The following is an 18,040-nucleotide window of genomic DNA, read 5'->3' on the forward strand; positions in this document are numbered from 1 at the left end:
AACGTAGTTTTTGAATTGGAACTATGGAATTGTTCCTTTGAATAAAGGAATTGTTTCTATTGAACTATGTTAGTGGAACTGGTATAGGATACAAGTTGTCCAAATGAGTTCCAGAGGTGGAGTAATGGATAGCATGAATCAAATGTTCAAGGCAAATCAATACACCCTCAACAACAGTTCCTAAGCTGTGATTCATGATCATATCTCTTGTTCAACAGTTCCTCAAGGAACTGTATGTTGTTCCTCAGTCGAAGATTTCACAAGACAAGACATGAAGACTAAGTTCAAGACTTTGTACTTAGGATTTATGTAAGTATTTCATATTGCTTGTTTTAGGGAACTAGAAGAAACTTATAAATTCAACAAGTGGTTTTGAGAATATTTAATTGAGAGTTTTTAAGAAAATATTGTAAATAAATAAAATAGTTTTTATTTTCTAAATAAAAATCTTTTTTAATTATTGAACAAGTAAAAACTAATTTCCTAATTTATATTCTTATATTTCTCAACCACTAAACCACTTATTGTTAGTGTGTTTGAAAAAGTCCTTGCTTGTTCCTCAAGTAGTGTGAACGTGGGAAAAATAATCCAACATGGGTTACTGCTTCACATTTAGTTGAGAAATGAGTGGAACTAACCTAGGAAGACTTCACTATAAAAGGAGAAGTCTTTCTAATCATAAACGACCAACTGAAAACATATTTATATTGCTAAATCTTAAGCGTTTTCTAAAAGGTCAGTTGCATTATTAAGTGAGTTCCTAAGTTCCTTAATATCTAAGTTCAATATATATACTAGTGTGTTTCACAAATAGAGTTGTAGTTTGGGGTTCAAGGGTACGGTTAAGTGACTCTTGTAAGACTTAGAGCTAAGTCAATGAGTGTAGGCTTCAGAGTAAAAGCAAGAGATAGAATATTAGAATAGTTCCAGTATTCAAAGGGGATTACTGTGAGGAACTACAGTTCGAGAGGAACTCAAGTTGTAGAGAATGGTTGTAATAGAGTTATTGCAATAATATAGTTTTTGAGGTTTTCCCTTCTTGATAAGGTTCAAGAAGTTTCATCAATTTTATATTTGTCTTCCTCTCGTATCACTTTTTCTTTATTGCTTTAAAATTACGCGAGAAACTTCGCTAAAGGTTCTTAAGTACAATCCACCCCCCCTCTTGTACGTGTTCCATTGAAGTGTCATTAGGGTAGTACTTTAGTAAGGTTAGTGGCACAAAGATAAAATCGTAGACTAGTAGTTAGAAATGTGTACGAGGGCGAAACTTCATTGGATCGACATATAACCAATATAATCTAAAACAGTTTTGGATATGTTTTGATAAATCATTTAGAACTAAAAAATTCCAATCAAAACTAGATCAAACTTGTTTTTACTCGGTTCAAACAGGACTAATATAAACTTATAATCACTATTTGTCTGCTCAAGTATATGTACAACCAATTATTATTATTATTTTTTTGACAAAAGCTACATCTAAGCTAAAAACGATTAAGGAAAAGAATGATAAAAGTTAACCAACTCATGAGCTTTGTGAATTTGTTGGCGAGGAACCTTGCATATAATACAAGAAGATAATGTAGAGGCTAAGCTGAGGAGGTGTGAGCAGTCCATCAAAGAGAAACATTGGTAAGTCCTTTGAATTGGAGAAAGTGAATGATAGCAGTAGAGTCAGTGAGAAGCTAAACTGACTGATGCCCAATGACGGCAATGAAGAGAAGCAGTTGAGCTTGAAGAGCATTCTAATCAATAATCTCGAGGCTGAATATTTTGATTAACAAAACCATGTATTATATATGTTTCTTCTTCTTGATCGAGCCTATAACCTTCATTAGTAGATTCTTTTTATGCGATTTTCTAGATCATCTAGATCTTACCAAGGAACCATGCATAGCACATAGGGAGTCACCGAATAGATCAGCTACACTATAAAATATGGGTGCATAAGAATGTCGTGGTCAACTTGTAGTCGGATTGGACAATTTTTTTTTACCAAGTACTGGAAAAACTAGGTCTAAAGGAACCCTCATCGCGAGAACCAACCTAAAATGTCCTTCAGGCTAACAACAAAAAAATCGATATCACAAGGAGGCCTATATACAAGGGTAATAGTATCATAACTATGTTCAAATTTTCAAACAATACAAACAAAGCATGCATGCACTATATTGCGTTGAACTTGTAGTGCATTATAGAGTCCATGAGTCGAAGACTCCACGATCTTACTTGAGCAATGGATCTCGGAAACATGAGTAAAGTGAGCGACCGTTTAGGGTCCTCAAATTTAAGGGGTACACCTATATATTTTATTCCTATGAGTTTATTAGATAGAAAAAAGTTTGTACATTTAGTTTGTTATTTCAAAATTTTCCCTCTATTATGTACTTTTATTTTCATATAGCATAGCTTATTTTAGTTTTATATTTGGGATATCTTTATTATTTTGTAATATCTTAGGTGTCTCGTTCCTGAAAATGAAATTGTATTGAAGTATTCAAGAAAGTTAATAATTTTTCAACTATTTTTAATGAAAAATTAATTTAGTTATAAAAAATATGGGATTGTAGATCTTTTGTATATGTCCTCATAGGCCCATATTTAATGCCTTACACAAGGTCCTAAATTTATCTGAGACGACTATGTGCTCAATCTATAGCCCCCACCCACCATAAGATAAGAGAATCGATATAGATAATATCATCTTCAAAGTCACTGTTTTCCAACTACTAATCATGTTGTTCCGGTATGGGACAAGTTTTAGGGTATGAACCAGTATGTCTTCAGTCAATTAAGCCGGTGTCAATTCCTGCAAGAGAGAACACGTAAACTAGCCTCGGGGGTTGATCCGAGAACGCCCCTCTGATGCCTAAGTCAGTATTGGGTAAAACCGGTAGCTCTCAAGTGGAGTATGATGGTGTAAGTCAACGTACCTCATGACTCGGATTAGGGGAGTATTTATAAGGAGCCCGTAGAGGCCCGTATCCAAGTAGGATTCTGTTGTTATTGGAATATTCCTAACGATATCCCTTTGAGATACCCTCTTATCTTATAATGAACTTCTATCTTTTAGGCCCGTAGGCAATGGTAGATGGAAGTTGGATCAGGCCCAGGCCTTTGATAATAGGCCGGGAGAGGGATGCCGGCTAGGCATCTTGGCGAGACCGGTATGACAAAGTCAACGGTTCTGTAGTAAGCGTGTGTGACTACAGCAATAAGTATTGGTCTAGTGAGACCGGTATGGAACTTAGTCAGCCCCCAAGCCGGTATGTCTAGCACAGACATACCTACTTAGTAGGTTTCAGACCGACATGGGTAAAGCTGACTTGAACTGGAATGGTAAGATGAAACGTTGCTAGGGAATTGCAATCGTCGCCTCGATATCCGCGCCTACTATCAGAGCTCATTAAGAGGAGTTACTTCACAGCTGGGTACCATCCAATAACATGTGGCGCGATCAGGACGGGAAGACGAAGAGGCACCTAATTCCAGCCGTGATTTCTTCTATAAATACGCTTTGAACTACCAACATTCTTCACTTCTCACAATCTCGCATTTGCGCATTTGCTCTGATATTCATAACGAACTTTCTCTCTCTAAGCTCATCATTTGCATTCTTGACGGTTTTGATCTAATCCTTCTTCCGGCTTTCCCGTATTCGCTTATACCGGCTCAATCTTCCTTCATACTCTTCATTCTAGGTATTTCCTCAAAATCTTTCCCTTGTCATTCATACCGTCTTATTTATCATGTCTTCAGACTCTGATTCTCAAAACATCTCTAGAAGTCCCTTTGTTATGACCGAGAGCGACGTAAATTCTGATAACCTTTCGTCTAGTTCCATAGAGCTTATTAATTCACCGGTAGTGGACAAATCTAGGGAACTTAGAACCAAGAGCCAGAATGATTGTAGTACGTCCGGTAGGAAAGACGGTAAATCACCTTTGCGCGTTTCCCCATTGGGAGCACCAGTAGGACTTGGACAATCCTTGGGAGTGCCGGTGTATGGCCAATATGGGACAATGCGAGGACTCACTGAGCATTCCCCTGAATGTTTCCCTACCATTGAGCCGTCTTCGTCTAGACCGAGAAGAGAGTTGGAGATGGATGAGACCTCGGTTAGATCGGCACCGAAAGAGGTGACGGTCTCTTCCATAGACTCGGATGAGGTCAATAGTGTGGTACGGGCTTTGGCCGAGACCGATAATGAATCGACCAAAATTGAAGCCTCGGATTACGAGGACCGGGAGGACCCCCCGGAGGTCATCCCTGAGGAATCAGACGAGGATGGTCTGGTGGAAATGTACATGCCGCCTAGTGAAGCCGGCAGCGCTGCATTCGTGCAGGTGGACGAAGACTGGGCCGATATTTGCCGGGGGAATAAATTTCTCGTAAAAGGACCCCAGTATTTTGCTTTTCCTGACAAGTATAAGCTAGTGCTTCCGGTTAAAGGGAGTCGTGTGACCGATTGTCCTGCCGGTCACGTTGCTATTTATGCCCACATGTTGGATTTTGGGCTGCGATTTCCATTAGACCTCTTTTTTGTCAAGATCTTCTGGGCCTGGAACATCTGCCTAGCCCAACTGACTCCCCTTGGATGGCGGAATTTGATGGCATATGCCTGGGTGGTCCGCTACAAAGGCTTTCTGAAAACCTTGAATCTTTTCCGTAAACTGCACTGGATCAAGGAAGACGGCTCAGCAAAGGGAAATGGAGCTGGGAGGAAGAGGAGATCCCGGGTTGATGAGACTGAGGGCCGGGGAGGTTCGATGTCCTTGTACATGAAGGCTGGCAAGTTGATACTGTATCCCAAGCCTACCTCTCTCAAGCATTGGAGAAAGGTTTTTCTAGGTGCGGGTTCTTGACGACTTCCCCCTGCGTCGCCAATGGACTAAGCCGCGTTCTCGGATGGAACACATCCCTTGTAACAGCTCGCACTTTCGAGCTGCTAGCTAATCATACTTAATATTCATAAAACTCAATTAACACTTAATAACCTTGATTTAACATTTACTCGCAGCGCAAACACAACCTATTTACACGATCCTGGACCTGTGGGTCAGGGCCCACAACAAATCATCCTCAATAACCAAATAACATATTACATAATACCTTGCTCGACTTCTAAAGCAATATAATAATTTCTTCGCAAAGATATATAATCCTAAATACAGCCTCTGAACCATTACATCTAATTATAACCTTGATACCTAGATTCTTCCTTTTACTCCATTCCGAGCTTTCCGCACACGAACCTGCAAGATCACTAACAATGAACTCTGCCCCCACCAGGACAGGTTCCAAGAACAAAATCAGGAAAACTGAGTACACACTGTCCAACCAGAACATCTTTTCAGTGGCTTAAAACGTATTTACAGATTTAAATTTATCTTATGAAACAATTGTAATCAAGATCTTACGAGACATTAAAATCAAGATACAGCGAAGCCATAAATTAAGAATTATATAACCAATATTTGAACACATTTTGTAATGTTACTTCTATAGAACTAATACGATCTTACGAAGTCAACTCTAACATACTTCACTTCAATAAATCTCTCCTCCTTCTATGGTTCATACACAAAAACGTTTAATCCATATGTATATCGTAGTTAACTTCTGCATAAATTCCTAACAAGTCTCTTGGTAGATCATTTCCATAATCGGCGCATGAGTTCCATAACTTGAGTGAGTAAAACATTATTTCAGAAATTAAAGTTTGAAATAACTTTCCACGAAACCACTCGAAATACTCAACTACATATTCTATTTTCTTTCAGAAATCATATTATACTGGGGAAGAGAACACGAATAGAGTTGCTTTGCAGGCGAATTCTCTAAGCTTTTTACAAGGGACGTCTCCCTCTTCCATTTTGTACTGCTTGCAAGACTTTTAGGTCATGACCCCACATAACGGAGCAATACCCGCTCCAGAGCAATACCCGCTCTAACACATAATGAGCAAACCTGCTCCACAAATGTTGTTCGTCACTGCTTTAGCAGCTTCTTCCCCTCATAAAACAAATCACAAATTCATATTTTCAAAAATTCAGATTCATAAATCTCAAACTGTCATAATAGAATCACTTTCGGGTATTAGATATACCCAAATTAAATTGCTTGCATAATATAATCGAGTTTCTAGTAACTTGGTATAAATCATCCTTTTATAAAATTCTTTGGCTAAATCCCTTTCAAATACGACTTTAAAGAAACTATGCTTCAATCCTATAAAGGATATTCCAAAACAAAACATTGCTTACCAAAAGATCATAACTCCAAATTAGAGTTTCTATTTTATAAACTTTATATCAAGACACAAATGCTCTTTACGAAGAATAACTTTCCATTTAATCCTCTTTAACAATCCATCAAGCTCACAAACATCTCCAACACATATATTTCCTATTGTACAAAACTCATTTTCAAGGATTCGGAATTGTCCAAAGACTACCTCTGAATAATGTAATATATCTTTTAATCTGAGGTTATCTTTCTTCCCAAAACACATTCATAAAGCTTACTTATAACTTTACAGATGCATACTAAATCTAATATCCCAATGATTTATTGCTGGTTCCAATAGTATCATAAATTCCCCACGTATACCAAAAACCAAAGTAGTTTCTTCCAGAGAATGTCTAAAGGTGCTTCTAAAGAATATAATTTAATCATCATCTGGATTTCTTCCCCCTCCTTTTAACACGATAATTAGTTTATGAATTTAGAAACTCTTATTCCCCGAAACCGAAAGATACAAATCCTCAAAATTTATATCGGAAAACTCCTTCCTTTTGAAGACCCATATTATAGTCATAATGGTTCACCTCACAAGCATCTATCTATAAGTTACTTCCACAATAAAATTTCATAACTTGTTCAGTGAATATAACGATTATACTTGATACTTATGTCTGAGCACTCCCACTTATGAACTCATTTATATACAACCATAATTTGCAAATAGAAACCTAGTACACAATCACCCAACATCCCATTTAATACTCTTAAGTCTCATAAATAATTAAGTTTAGTACAACGAATGATAGTACTTAGATAGTGTAAGTTTAGATCAGGTCGTTCAAAATCATAATTCATAAACTTATCATACTTTGCAGTAGAAGGTTTGATATAACCATATCAGCTTTGAACAATACACTAATTCCTTATCAAATACTCTATTTATTAATACAATAATCTTATGAAACATCTCAATCATCGTAGCTTAAAGCTTCCGGAAAGAACATTATAAATTAATGCTGAAAACCAATGTTTTTCAGATAACTCTCATGATCATACAAAAATACCAATTTCTAATCAAAAGTGGATGGACAATGTGTACCTCTACACATCTTTGAATAGCACTCGACTCCATAACAATCTTCAAGAGTCCGATATCTCTTTATTCAAAATCAATCTCCAATAATCACCTCACAACATAATAACAACCACAATTATCATTCATACTTATTATCCAAACTTTCTAAACTCTTTTATAAACTAATACAATCCTTATATGCAAATCACTTTTCTAATTTAACTAACATCACCCATATTACATTCTAACTCATATTATCAATTCAACAAATAGTCTTTCACTACAATCCAACCAGATTATCTCAAAATTACTCAATTTAAAACTTCATTTCACAAATCTGAATTCATTGCTATTCTTTGAGCATCTACTGACCAACATGAATTCCATAACTAGCTCCAATTATTCCAACAACAACAATATTGATAATCATGCTCAAACTAATCTTACGAAAAATCCTAAGACCAACAATAATAATCATAACTATTCTAAACTTAACCTTAACTAATTCTGCAAATAATCTCACAAGTAAACTTATGCTATGTTTGGGAATGAACATTTCATTTCTAAATGTGAAATTGGGCAAAATGACATGTTTGGGAAATCCAGAAATTTGGAATTGGAATTGGCCCAATTCCAACCAAATTCCAACCTTTATAATAATAGCCCAATTTTAAGAATTCTCAAATTCCATGTGCAAGGGTGTCATTTGCAAATTCTAAACCCTAACTATTTTCTACTTTCCTCTTTAAGTGTTCAACATGTTCCTAACTTTCTCTCTCCTAAATTATAAACCCTAGCTTTCTCTCCTCCATTAAAGAATCTCTTAGCTTCTAACTATTCAATCTCCTCTCTGTAAATTCTATGGTAAGCCAAACAATGAAGATGGATTTGAAATCTTTAATTTAAAATTCTTAAGTTTACCAAACAATGAATTTGATTTTAGATTCCATGATTTGAGAATACAAATTTCAAATGAACCATTTCAAATGAAATGCTCATTCCCAAACACTACCTTAGTGAAATCTTACCTCCATTTTGCAAATCAAGGAAGAAGGTGAGAAGATCCAAATTGAAATAAGTGATTTGGCCAAATTAACAAAACCAAAATCAATTTATAAAATCAGTCCACTTAAATAACTAAGAGACTAATCAACACTAAACAAAGAAATAAACTTGAACTTGAATTTGTAGATTTCAAAACAAATCAGATAAAATAACGAGGTATGATTTACCTCTGCTCTACTAGGAGCAGCGAAGACAAAGGGATGAAGGAATTCGAGGCTTCGGCGCGGCAGAGCACCGACGAGCAGCAGCGGAAACCAACAACAACAATGACAACACCACCAAGGCAAGAGATATAATGGTAGTGAAGAGCACCAGCAACAAGAACCAGCGAGAACAAAGGAGTTGGCGAGAGAGAAAGAAAAAAAAAAACAGAACAACGGCAACAACAACGTCACCGACAACCAACAACAACAACTGCGGCAGCACCGCTAGAACAACAGCAGCAGCGCGACGACGACGACAATCAGTCCGGCAGTCATTCGTCAGTGAGGTATCCGGCAGGACTCGTGAGAGCGAGAGAATTGGGATTTGGTGTTTTTTGAGTTTTTGGGGTTTAGAGAGAACAGAGGACCACGGAGAGAGAGAAAGAAAATGGTTAGGGTTTTTTGGTTTCTTCTGACCGACCATGAAGGGAAAAGTTTGAAGTTTATCTTCTAAAACAAACCGACAACAACAAAGGATGGGAACCCGACTTCGATTTCCTATTTGGGCCAAATACCGCTCAACTAAATGCACAAACCCAAAATATAATAATAATAATAATAACATTATAAAATTAAACATATAAATATATTAAAAAAACACGACAATGTAATTTTTATACTTCGCAACTCAAATAAAATAAAATTTTCGGAATATAATTATCTTAATAAATATAATTAGCATTTAATTAAAGGTACTTAAAAACAGGGCTATTACATCCCTGATCGAGGATTGACTCGGCGGGAAAGGGAGGCATATGATTTCTTCGACTCCTCCTCCATACCGGCATTGAAGGGCAAGAAACAGATCCTAGTGCCAAAACACTGGCTGCCCCACGCCACTTACGTCTTTAGCAACCCTGCCCTATCAGCCCTAGGCTTTTGCCGTACCGATCCTTACGGTGGGTATATATGTATATCTGTCTTTGTTTGATTACTCTCGCCTTTAATTTTTACTAACTGTTATATCTTCCTTTGTTGTTTGTTTCCAGGTCGGGACTTTTGATCTGCGAAGCACTTCACGTAGACCACAAGTACCGACCGTTAAGCAATATGCCTCCTAAGCCAGCACGCCGTTATGTCTCTATCCCGACCAGCATAGGGGGTCGTGGAGGCAAGGGTGGTCGAGGGGCCGGTCGAGGGTCTAGCCAGGAGGAGGATGATAGGGACTCCATGCCCTTAATCCACCTTAAGTCCGCCGTGGCTCCTCAAAAGAGGAAGGCCGGTCCGGTTAAGGAGCAACCGGCAGCCAAGAAGGAGGTCGTCAAGGTCACTCCCGCCACTACTGCGATCCCTGAGGCCGTTAGCCTCATATTTGGCCGGGTTGCTGAGGTTGGCAGCTCCTCCCTGCTGCCCAAGATTTACAAACAACTCACCTTGCTCGAAATGGTGCCAGGGTTGGAGTCCTTCGCCAAGCCGCGGAAGGTGGGCTACTTGGAGCACTCCCGGCTTGAGCTGCCGGAGCTGTTAAAAAAGCATTGGTCTCGTTCTCCAGTGAAGGACGGTGAAAAATTTGAGCCCAAGCTCAACTTCCTTGACGATGAGTCTGCTGCTAGATCGTTCACTGGAGGGCGGGAACCTAGGCTATCGTCTCCTGAAAGCCACGCAGTTAAAGTACGATAGGCCCGTGGATGAGGTCCAACCGCTTACTGCAATGCACACACATAATTTGGCCCTGGTAAGCTCTTTATCTATTTTATTTCTCTTGCAAGTGAGCTACCGATTTGTCTATTATACTGACCCTTTTTCTCGGTGCCTTTTGCAGACAGCACAATCCGACAAGGAGTTATGTGACCTCTACCGCTACTTTCAGACTTCCTACTATAAGGAGGTGGAGGATCACAAAAAACTGAAGTGCCAAATGGCCGTGAAGGAGCAGGAGCTCTTGGCGGCTCTAGCTGACCAGAAAGCGACGAAGGAAGCCGAGATGAAAGCTGACGACGCCCTTACTAAGACGGTGCTCGATCACTCACTGGTCATGTTTAACAAGGATAACAAGATTCGCATCCTCCGGGAGGAGCTTGATGACGTGAAGAGGTTCCAAGACCAGGCGGTGAGTGAGTACCGGAAGTCCGTGGACTTTGTATTCCATCTTGGTAACTGCTGGGCGGCCGCCATGAGGTGTGCTAGACATGCCATTCCAGACTCTAGTCCAAGGTCAAGGCGGCTCATGGACGTCGGGATTATGAAGTCCCCTTCGAGGATGAGGTCCTTGACAACGGGGTCACTGAGGCCAACATTGCAAATGCCGACCCCCGTGCCGATTTTGAAGACGACCAAGGGGAGGATGCTGGGGAAAATGTCAATGTTGCTGAAAATCCTTCCATCCCTTTGGTTGTTGAGGACAATCCAGAGGGCAAAGCGGCCGATGAGTAGGATCTAGCTTTCTTTTTTGTTCTTCTTAGCAGCTTTGCCGCCTGTGGCGAGCCGCTTTAGTTATAAGGTTGTAACGTTTATCTTTCGATATTAATGAAGAATATTTTTGTCCAACTTCGATGTCGTCTTTATATTATGCTTGCAACGCTTTCACTGCTTAACTAGCTATATTATCCATCTCTCTATCCGGTAAATCCGCGAAGGTCATTGACCGGTTTGAAATTTTGATTAGTTAGTGCGTGTGTGTTCAGCAGATCCATTAAGGTCTTTGACCGGTAAAGCACTTTAATTAACTCAGTAGATCCACTAAGGTCATTGATTGGCTAATTAATAATGCGGATGTAATTTAATTTATCCGGCAGATCCGCGAAGGTCATTGACCGACAAAGCACTTTAATTAATTCAGCAGATCCACTGAGGTCATTGACTGATTAATTAATAATGCACCTTTATTTCATCCGGCAGATCCACGAAGGTCATTGACCGGTAAGACACTTTAACTAATTCAAGAGATCCACTATGGTCATTGACTGATTAATTAATAATGCTGCTTTATTTTATCCGGCAGATCCACGAAGGTCATTAACCGGTAAGGCACTTTAACTAATTCAGCAGATCCATTGAGGTCATTGACTGTCTAAATAATAATGCGGATGTAATTTAATTTATCCGGCAGATCCGCGAAGGTCATTGACCAGTAAAGCACTTTAATTAATTCAGCAGATCCACTGAGGTAATTGACTGATTAATTGATAATGCACATTTATTTTATCCGGCAGATCCACGAAGGTCATTGACCGGTAAGGCACTTTAACTAATTCAACAGATCCACTAAGGTCATTGACTGATTAAATAATAATGCCCCTTTATTTTATCCGGCAGATCCACGAAGGTCATTGACCGGTAAAGGCACTTTAACTAATTCAGCAGATCCACTAAGGTCATTGACTGATTAATTAATAGTTCGAATTTCAATTACTCGGCAGATCCACGAAGGTCATTGACCGGTATATTTAGACAATTCGGGAACTTATCGTAGAAGATGCTCATTTTACTAAATAAAACGGCTCTTCCCTGGCTGTGCCGGATTTGTGGCCTACAACAATAAAGATAAGAATGCTAAAAAAGAGTAAATCCTACTAGCAACAATGTCTATTTATTAACTACACATAGTATCTTTTGAGGACACTAGCGTTCCAGCTATTTTTCAGTAATTTGCCCGACATGTCTTTGACCTTGTGGGACCCGGGGACGATCTCTTCCTTGACCAAGTAGGGACCCTCCCAATTGGCCGTGAGCTTTCCGTCCACATGGGCTTTCCCGGTTGCCGTTGTGCGTCTGAGGACGAAGTCGCCTTTGGAAATTGGCGGGATTCGTACACGTTTGTTATAGGCCTTGCTTATCCGGTCTTTATATGCTGCCGACTTGAGCTCCGCTGCCAACCTGACTTCTGGTAGAAGGTCTAGGTCTTTTTTGTGCAGTTGCTTATTCAACTCTTGGTCATAGTTCAGGATCCGCCAATTGGGTAAGCCTACCTCCACCGGCAACACCGCTTTTGCCCCAAAGGCTAGTCTAAACGGAGTTTCGCCGGTAGCTTCCTTCTCTGTGGTTCTGTTGGACCACAGCACAGCCAGAACCATGTCTTCCCACGCTCCTTTCAACTCATCCAACCTCTTCTTCAGTGCATTGAGGATCTGTTTGTTGGCGGCCTCTACCTGCCCGGTGATCTGAGGATGGCAAACTGACGAGTAGACAAACTTTATGCTGTATGGCCGTAAGAAGTCTCTTATGGGGCGACAATCGAACTGGACGCCATGATCCATAACAATTCCCATAGGAATCCCGAACCTGGTGATGATGTTTTGCCAGATGAACTTCTTCACCTGATTGGCTGTTATCTTAGCAGTTGGTTCCGCCTCAATCCATTTTGTGAAGTAGTTTATCCCCACAATTAAGAACTTCCTTGGCCCGGATGCCGGTGTGAAGGGTCCTATGATATCCATCCCCCACTGAGCAAAAGGGATTGGGTTTAGGATTGGCTGCAAATCATTTGCCGGTTGGTTTATCACTGGTGCGAACCGTTGACACTTGTCGCATTTCTTGACGGAGGCTTGGGCATCTGTCAGCATACTAGGCCAGTAGAAGCCTGCCCTTAACGCATTTCCGCCGATATGGTTCCCGCAGATTCCCTCGTGAATCTCCTCAATTACCTTTGTGGCCTCGTAGGCCGTTACGCACCTTAGTAAAGGGAGTGAGAATCCTTTTTTCTATAGCTGGCCCTGAAAGATATAGTACCAAGATGAGTCCTTTTTAAGCTTTTTGGCCGCCATCTTTTCCTCTGGGAGGCTGCCTGTCAGTTTATAGGCCAAAATGTCGTCATACCACTCCGGACTCTGGCTTACGGTATTGACGGCGAGTGATAGAGTGTCGATGCTCCTTTCCCCCAAAGTTTCTACCATGACACTTCGCTTCTTGTTACTGACACTCGAGCTTGCTAACTTTGACAGGGCGTCGGCCGCCATGTTTTCTGTTCTCAGTACCAGTTTGACCTCAAAGCTCTATAATTCGGTCGTCATGCTCTTCACCTTATTGAGATAGTTCTGCATTACCGGTTCCCGGGCTTCATACGTTCCCTCAATCTGATTCGATATCAGCTGCAAGTCTGTGGTCATTAGGATCTTTTTAGCGCCAGCCGCAATGCTCAGACTTAGTCCGGCCAAGGCTGCTTCGTATTCCGCTTCATTATTTGAAGCCTTGAAACCGAACCTGCTGGCGTATTCAAAGATTTCTCCCTCTGGGGGACGTCATCACTACTCCTTCCCCAGCTCCACTCTGGGCCGCTGAGCCATCGACCTCTATTTTTCAGATACCGGTGGATTTTGACGATTCCGTGTAAGTGGTTTCAACAATGAAATCGGCCAGTGCTTGGGCTTTGATGGCCGTACGAGGCCGGTATTCGATGTCGAACTCAGAGAGTTCTATTTCCCACTTTAGGAGTCTGCCAGTTGTATCGAGCTTGTGCAGAGCTTTTTCCAGAGGCTGGCTAGTGAGCACTTGGACGGTATGGTAGTCGAAATATGGCCTCAATTTTCTTGCCGCGATCAAGACGACATATGCCATTTTCTCCAGCAGCTCATATCTCTGCTCCGCTCCAGCTAATACATGGCTGACGAAGTATACAGGATTCTGCTGTCCTTTCCTGTTCACCAGTAACACCGCTGCTACCGTCTTCTTGAATACCGAGACATAGAGTTGCAGTTTGTCTCCCAATTCTGGCCGGGTTATTGTTGGTAGCTTTTTGAAGTGTGCTTTTACCTCTTCGAAGGCCCGTTTCTGCTCTTCCCCCCATTCAAACTTCTTATTACCTCTGAGAATTTTGAAGAACGGTAGGGCCTTTTCGGCTGACTTAGAGACATATCTGGTGAGGGCCGTCATCCTTCCTGTCAGCTTTTGAATGTCCCAGTTGCTCTTCGACTCCGGGAGGTTGCTGATGGCCCTAACTTTGTCGGGGTTGGCGTCTATGCCTCTTTCACTTACCATGAATCCCAGGAACTTGCCGGATCTTACTCCGAACACGCACTTTTTGGAATTTAGCTTCATCTGATGCTGCCGGAGTGTGGCGAAGGTTTCTTTCAAGTCGACGACGTGCTCTTCCGCTGTTAGGCTTTTCACTATATTGTCGTCAACGTATACCTCTACATTCTGGCCCTTTTGGTGCTCGAAAATCTTGTCCACCAGCTTTTGATAGGTAGCACCGGCATTTTTGAGCCCAAAAGGCATGGCTTTGTATGCGTAGACTCCTGCCTCCGTGATGAAGGTTGTCTTCTTTCTATCAAATTCTAGCAAGCTGATCTGATGGTAACCAGAGAAAGCGTCCATGAAGCTTAATAAGGCGTGGCCGCTAGTAGAGTCCACCAGCTGGTCTATTCTGGGCAAAGGGTAGCAGTCCCTGGGGCAGGCTTTGTTGAGGTCGTTAAAGTTGACGCACATCTGCCATGACCCGTTGGCCTTCTTTACCATGACTACGTTTGCCTGCCATTCAGGGTAGTAGTAGGGTTCAATGAAGTTTGCTGCCAGCAGCTTGTCCACCTCCTCTTTAATGGCTGCGTTTTTCTCACTGGAGAAATTTCATTTCTTCTGTTTGACCGGTCTGACGTCCTCATTGACGTTCATCCGGTGCACCATGAACTCCGGGTCAATGCCAGGCATCTCATCTGCAGAGAATGAGAAGATGTCGGCGTGACCCCTCGGCAAGGTAATTAGATTGACCTTGACTTCTTCCGCCAAGTCTGCTCCAATCTTCACAGTTCTTTCCGGCCTGTCGAGCTCTAGGCTGACTTCCCCCATTTCTCCTTCCGGGCTACGTCTCGCCTGATCTGCGGCCTTCCGTCGAAATTCTCCATTGATAGGTCTTTCTTGGCCTTATTCTCCAACGTTCGTCGCTTTCGCTCTGGTGGCGGTGTATCAGCGGGACGTTTATGATCAGAGTGTCTGAGGGCGGTCAGGTAGCAAGCCCTTACCGATTCTTGGTTCCCCCTGAGCTTCTCGGGGTTGCCGTCGTTGGAGGTATAGAAAATTGTAAGGTGGTAGGTCGACACCACAGCCTGGGCGTCATGAAGCAAAGGCCGTCCTATGATGGCGTTGTATGCTGCCGGGACGTCAACAACGAGGAATTCCACTATCAGGTCCCTAGAATGAGATCCTTCCCCCGGTTTCACAGCCAGCTTAATGGTTCCTTCTAGGACAACAGATGCCCATGTGAAACCGATAACAGGATATGCGACCGGCTTCAGACATGCAGTGTCGAAGCCAATCTTTTCAAATGTCTCCTTGTATAGAATATTGGCAGAGCTTCCTCACCATTGACGTTGATATCTGCAGAGATACTACCAAGGGATCATCATGGGGGTAGACAATTCCCTTAGAGTCCTCTGACGTGAAAGCTACAGACGACATGGTTGGTGGTGCCGGCCATTTCCCTGTATTGTGGTAGTTCACTTGGTGCCTCACCTCTTTCAGGCTAGCTTTGGCACCGTGGATGCTTCCACTTCGTGTCGGCCCTCCGGATATGACATGGATTTCAGTAATCTTGTCTTTCACCGATCTTCTGTTACCGTTTTCATCCTCTTTGGATGGAGACTTCCGGTCGATCCTCGCTTGGTACTGGATGAAGTAGCCTCTTCCGATGAGATCTTCGATCCTGTCCTTGAGGTCTTTACAGTCTTCTGTTATATGACCGTAGTCCATGTGAAACTCACACCACTTCGAATTATCCCGGCCCTTGTAGTACATTTTCCTAGGCCTCCGCCACTTATCATCATCTTTATGCAGTTCGTATATCTGAGCACGGGATGTCGTGAGAGGAGTTTAATTGTGGTATTTGTCAGGTCGACCTTCGTGGCCCTTCTTCACAGAGTTACTTTCCTCCCTTCTGTTGGAGGTGTCCGACTTCTTGTCTTTCCGGTATTTATCGTCCTTGGGGTCTTTTTCCTTATCTTTCTCCTCTGCTGCAGGCCTTTTAGTATTTGATGCCTTGTCAAATTCTTCCCCCCGGATGAAGTCATTCGTCTTGCCTAAGACCTCTATAAGACTTGTTAGCTTTTTACGGCCCAGATAGCTTCTGAAGGGGGTTCCTTCCTTTAAACCCGTCATGAGAGCTAGGATGGCAACCTCCTGCTGCAGAGTGGGGATGGTGACAGCTTCTGCGTTGAAACTCCCTACATAGTCCCTTAGACTCTCTGTCTCCCCTTTCTTGACCGACATCAGCTCACCGGTAGTTTTGTCCCTACGCTTGTTTCTAACAAAATGTGTAACGAACATTGATGTGAGCTGGCGGAAATCAAAGACTGTTGTCGGTGGTATGCTCTTGAACCAGGTCTGGCCTAGCCCAGTTAGTGTAGAGGGGAACACCTTACACCATACCGAGTCAGTGTCGGTGTACAGCAACATGTGTCCCTCATAGGCCGATATATGATCTTCCGGGTCAGTTTTGCCGTCATACTTACATGTCGGTATTTTGATCTTCTCCATGGGCTCTTGCAGAATAGCCGTGGAGAATGGTGAGTTCCGCAGAGATACCGGCGCTCGTCGCCTGTATTCACTACCCTTCCTGGGGTGAGAAGAATGCTGCTAAACTTCTGTATCCTGAGCTTCTTCTTCTTCTTCCTCCCCTACCTGCTCCGTGGGTGTCTTGGAGTTGGCCACCTGATCCTGGTCATCCTGACCTCGCTCTCCCTGGCGGCCCGTCCCTAGTGAACGAAGTTTTCTCACTGGGTTGTGGGCTCTGCTCAGAGGTCGCTTGACGGATGGACCGGTCGGTGGGGTGTGGCTTGCCATGGTCTGGAAGACTTCTGCACTCCTGAGCTTAGGGGTGATAATGAGCCTGACAAGCTCGCGAGCAGCTCGGGCTCGGCTCGGTCAAAGCTCGGTCAAAGCTCGGCTCGTTGAAGCTCGGCTCGAGCTCGGGCTCGGCTCGAGACTTAAACGAGCCGAGCCGAGCTAGGCAAAGCTCGGCTCGTAAAGCTCGTGAGCAACTCGTTTATTATTTTATATTAAAAAAAATATTCTTATTAAAAAAATATTTTATATTAAAGAAATTTAATACTAATTTATATTTTAATTTAGATTACAAATTATATATTTTAATTTGTGATCCAAAGTCACCTCTACTCCACTAGGCACTAAAGTCCCACATTGGTTAAGAAAACAAGGATCAACCTTATTTTCTTTATAAATAGCTACTATTCCTTACTTCAACTTAAAGTTTAATTTTGTATCTCCTTGGTTGGGAAACAAAAACTATTCTTTATTTTCTTCATAGAGGGAATGAAGTATAATTTTAAATAGTTGATTATTTAATCCTTAAAATATTTGATAATTTTTTCTTTAGCAAAACATGGAGTCCCACATTGATATTTTAACAATGCTAGGAGGGATTCCAAGTTATAAAAGCATATGTAAACAAAACAAGGGTATAATGACTTTGTTTTCTTAACAAAACATGGAGTCCCACATTGAAATTTTAGCAATGCTAAGAGGGATTCCAAGTTATATAAGCATATGTAGAATGAGTTTG

The 18,040-nt window shown here is 41.8% G+C and overlaps 1 protein-coding gene and 1 long non-coding RNA gene across 2 annotated transcripts; both read right to left on the reverse strand.

Moving 5' to 3' along the window:
- Nucleotides 1–5,023: 5,023 nt before the first annotated feature.
- On the reverse strand, nt 5,024–8,999 carry LOC109134590 (uncharacterized). The gene is made up of 3 exons (XR_008968587.1): nt 8,557–8,999; nt 7,349–7,436; nt 5,024–5,282 (listed from the first exon to the last, which is right to left on the reverse strand). It is a non-coding gene; the product is annotated as an uncharacterized LOC109134590 (long non-coding RNA).
- A 7,333-nt stretch (nt 9,000–16,332) lies between these two features.
- Nucleotides 16,333–16,995, reverse strand: LOC104888913 (uncharacterized). The gene has a single exon (XM_010674027.1). It carries the CDS (start codon nt 16,993–16,995, stop codon nt 16,333–16,335), a length of 663 nt encoding a protein of 220 aa, XP_010672329.1.
- Between the last annotated feature and the right edge of the window lie 1,045 nt (nt 16,996–18,040).

The sequence above is a fragment of the Beta vulgaris genome, chromosome 3 (genome assembly GCF_026745355.1).
Source record: "Beta vulgaris subsp. vulgaris cultivar EL10 chromosome 3, EL10.2, whole genome shotgun sequence".
In the NCBI taxonomy this organism is placed as follows: Eukaryota; Viridiplantae; Streptophyta; class Magnoliopsida; order Caryophyllales; family Amaranthaceae; genus Beta; species Beta vulgaris.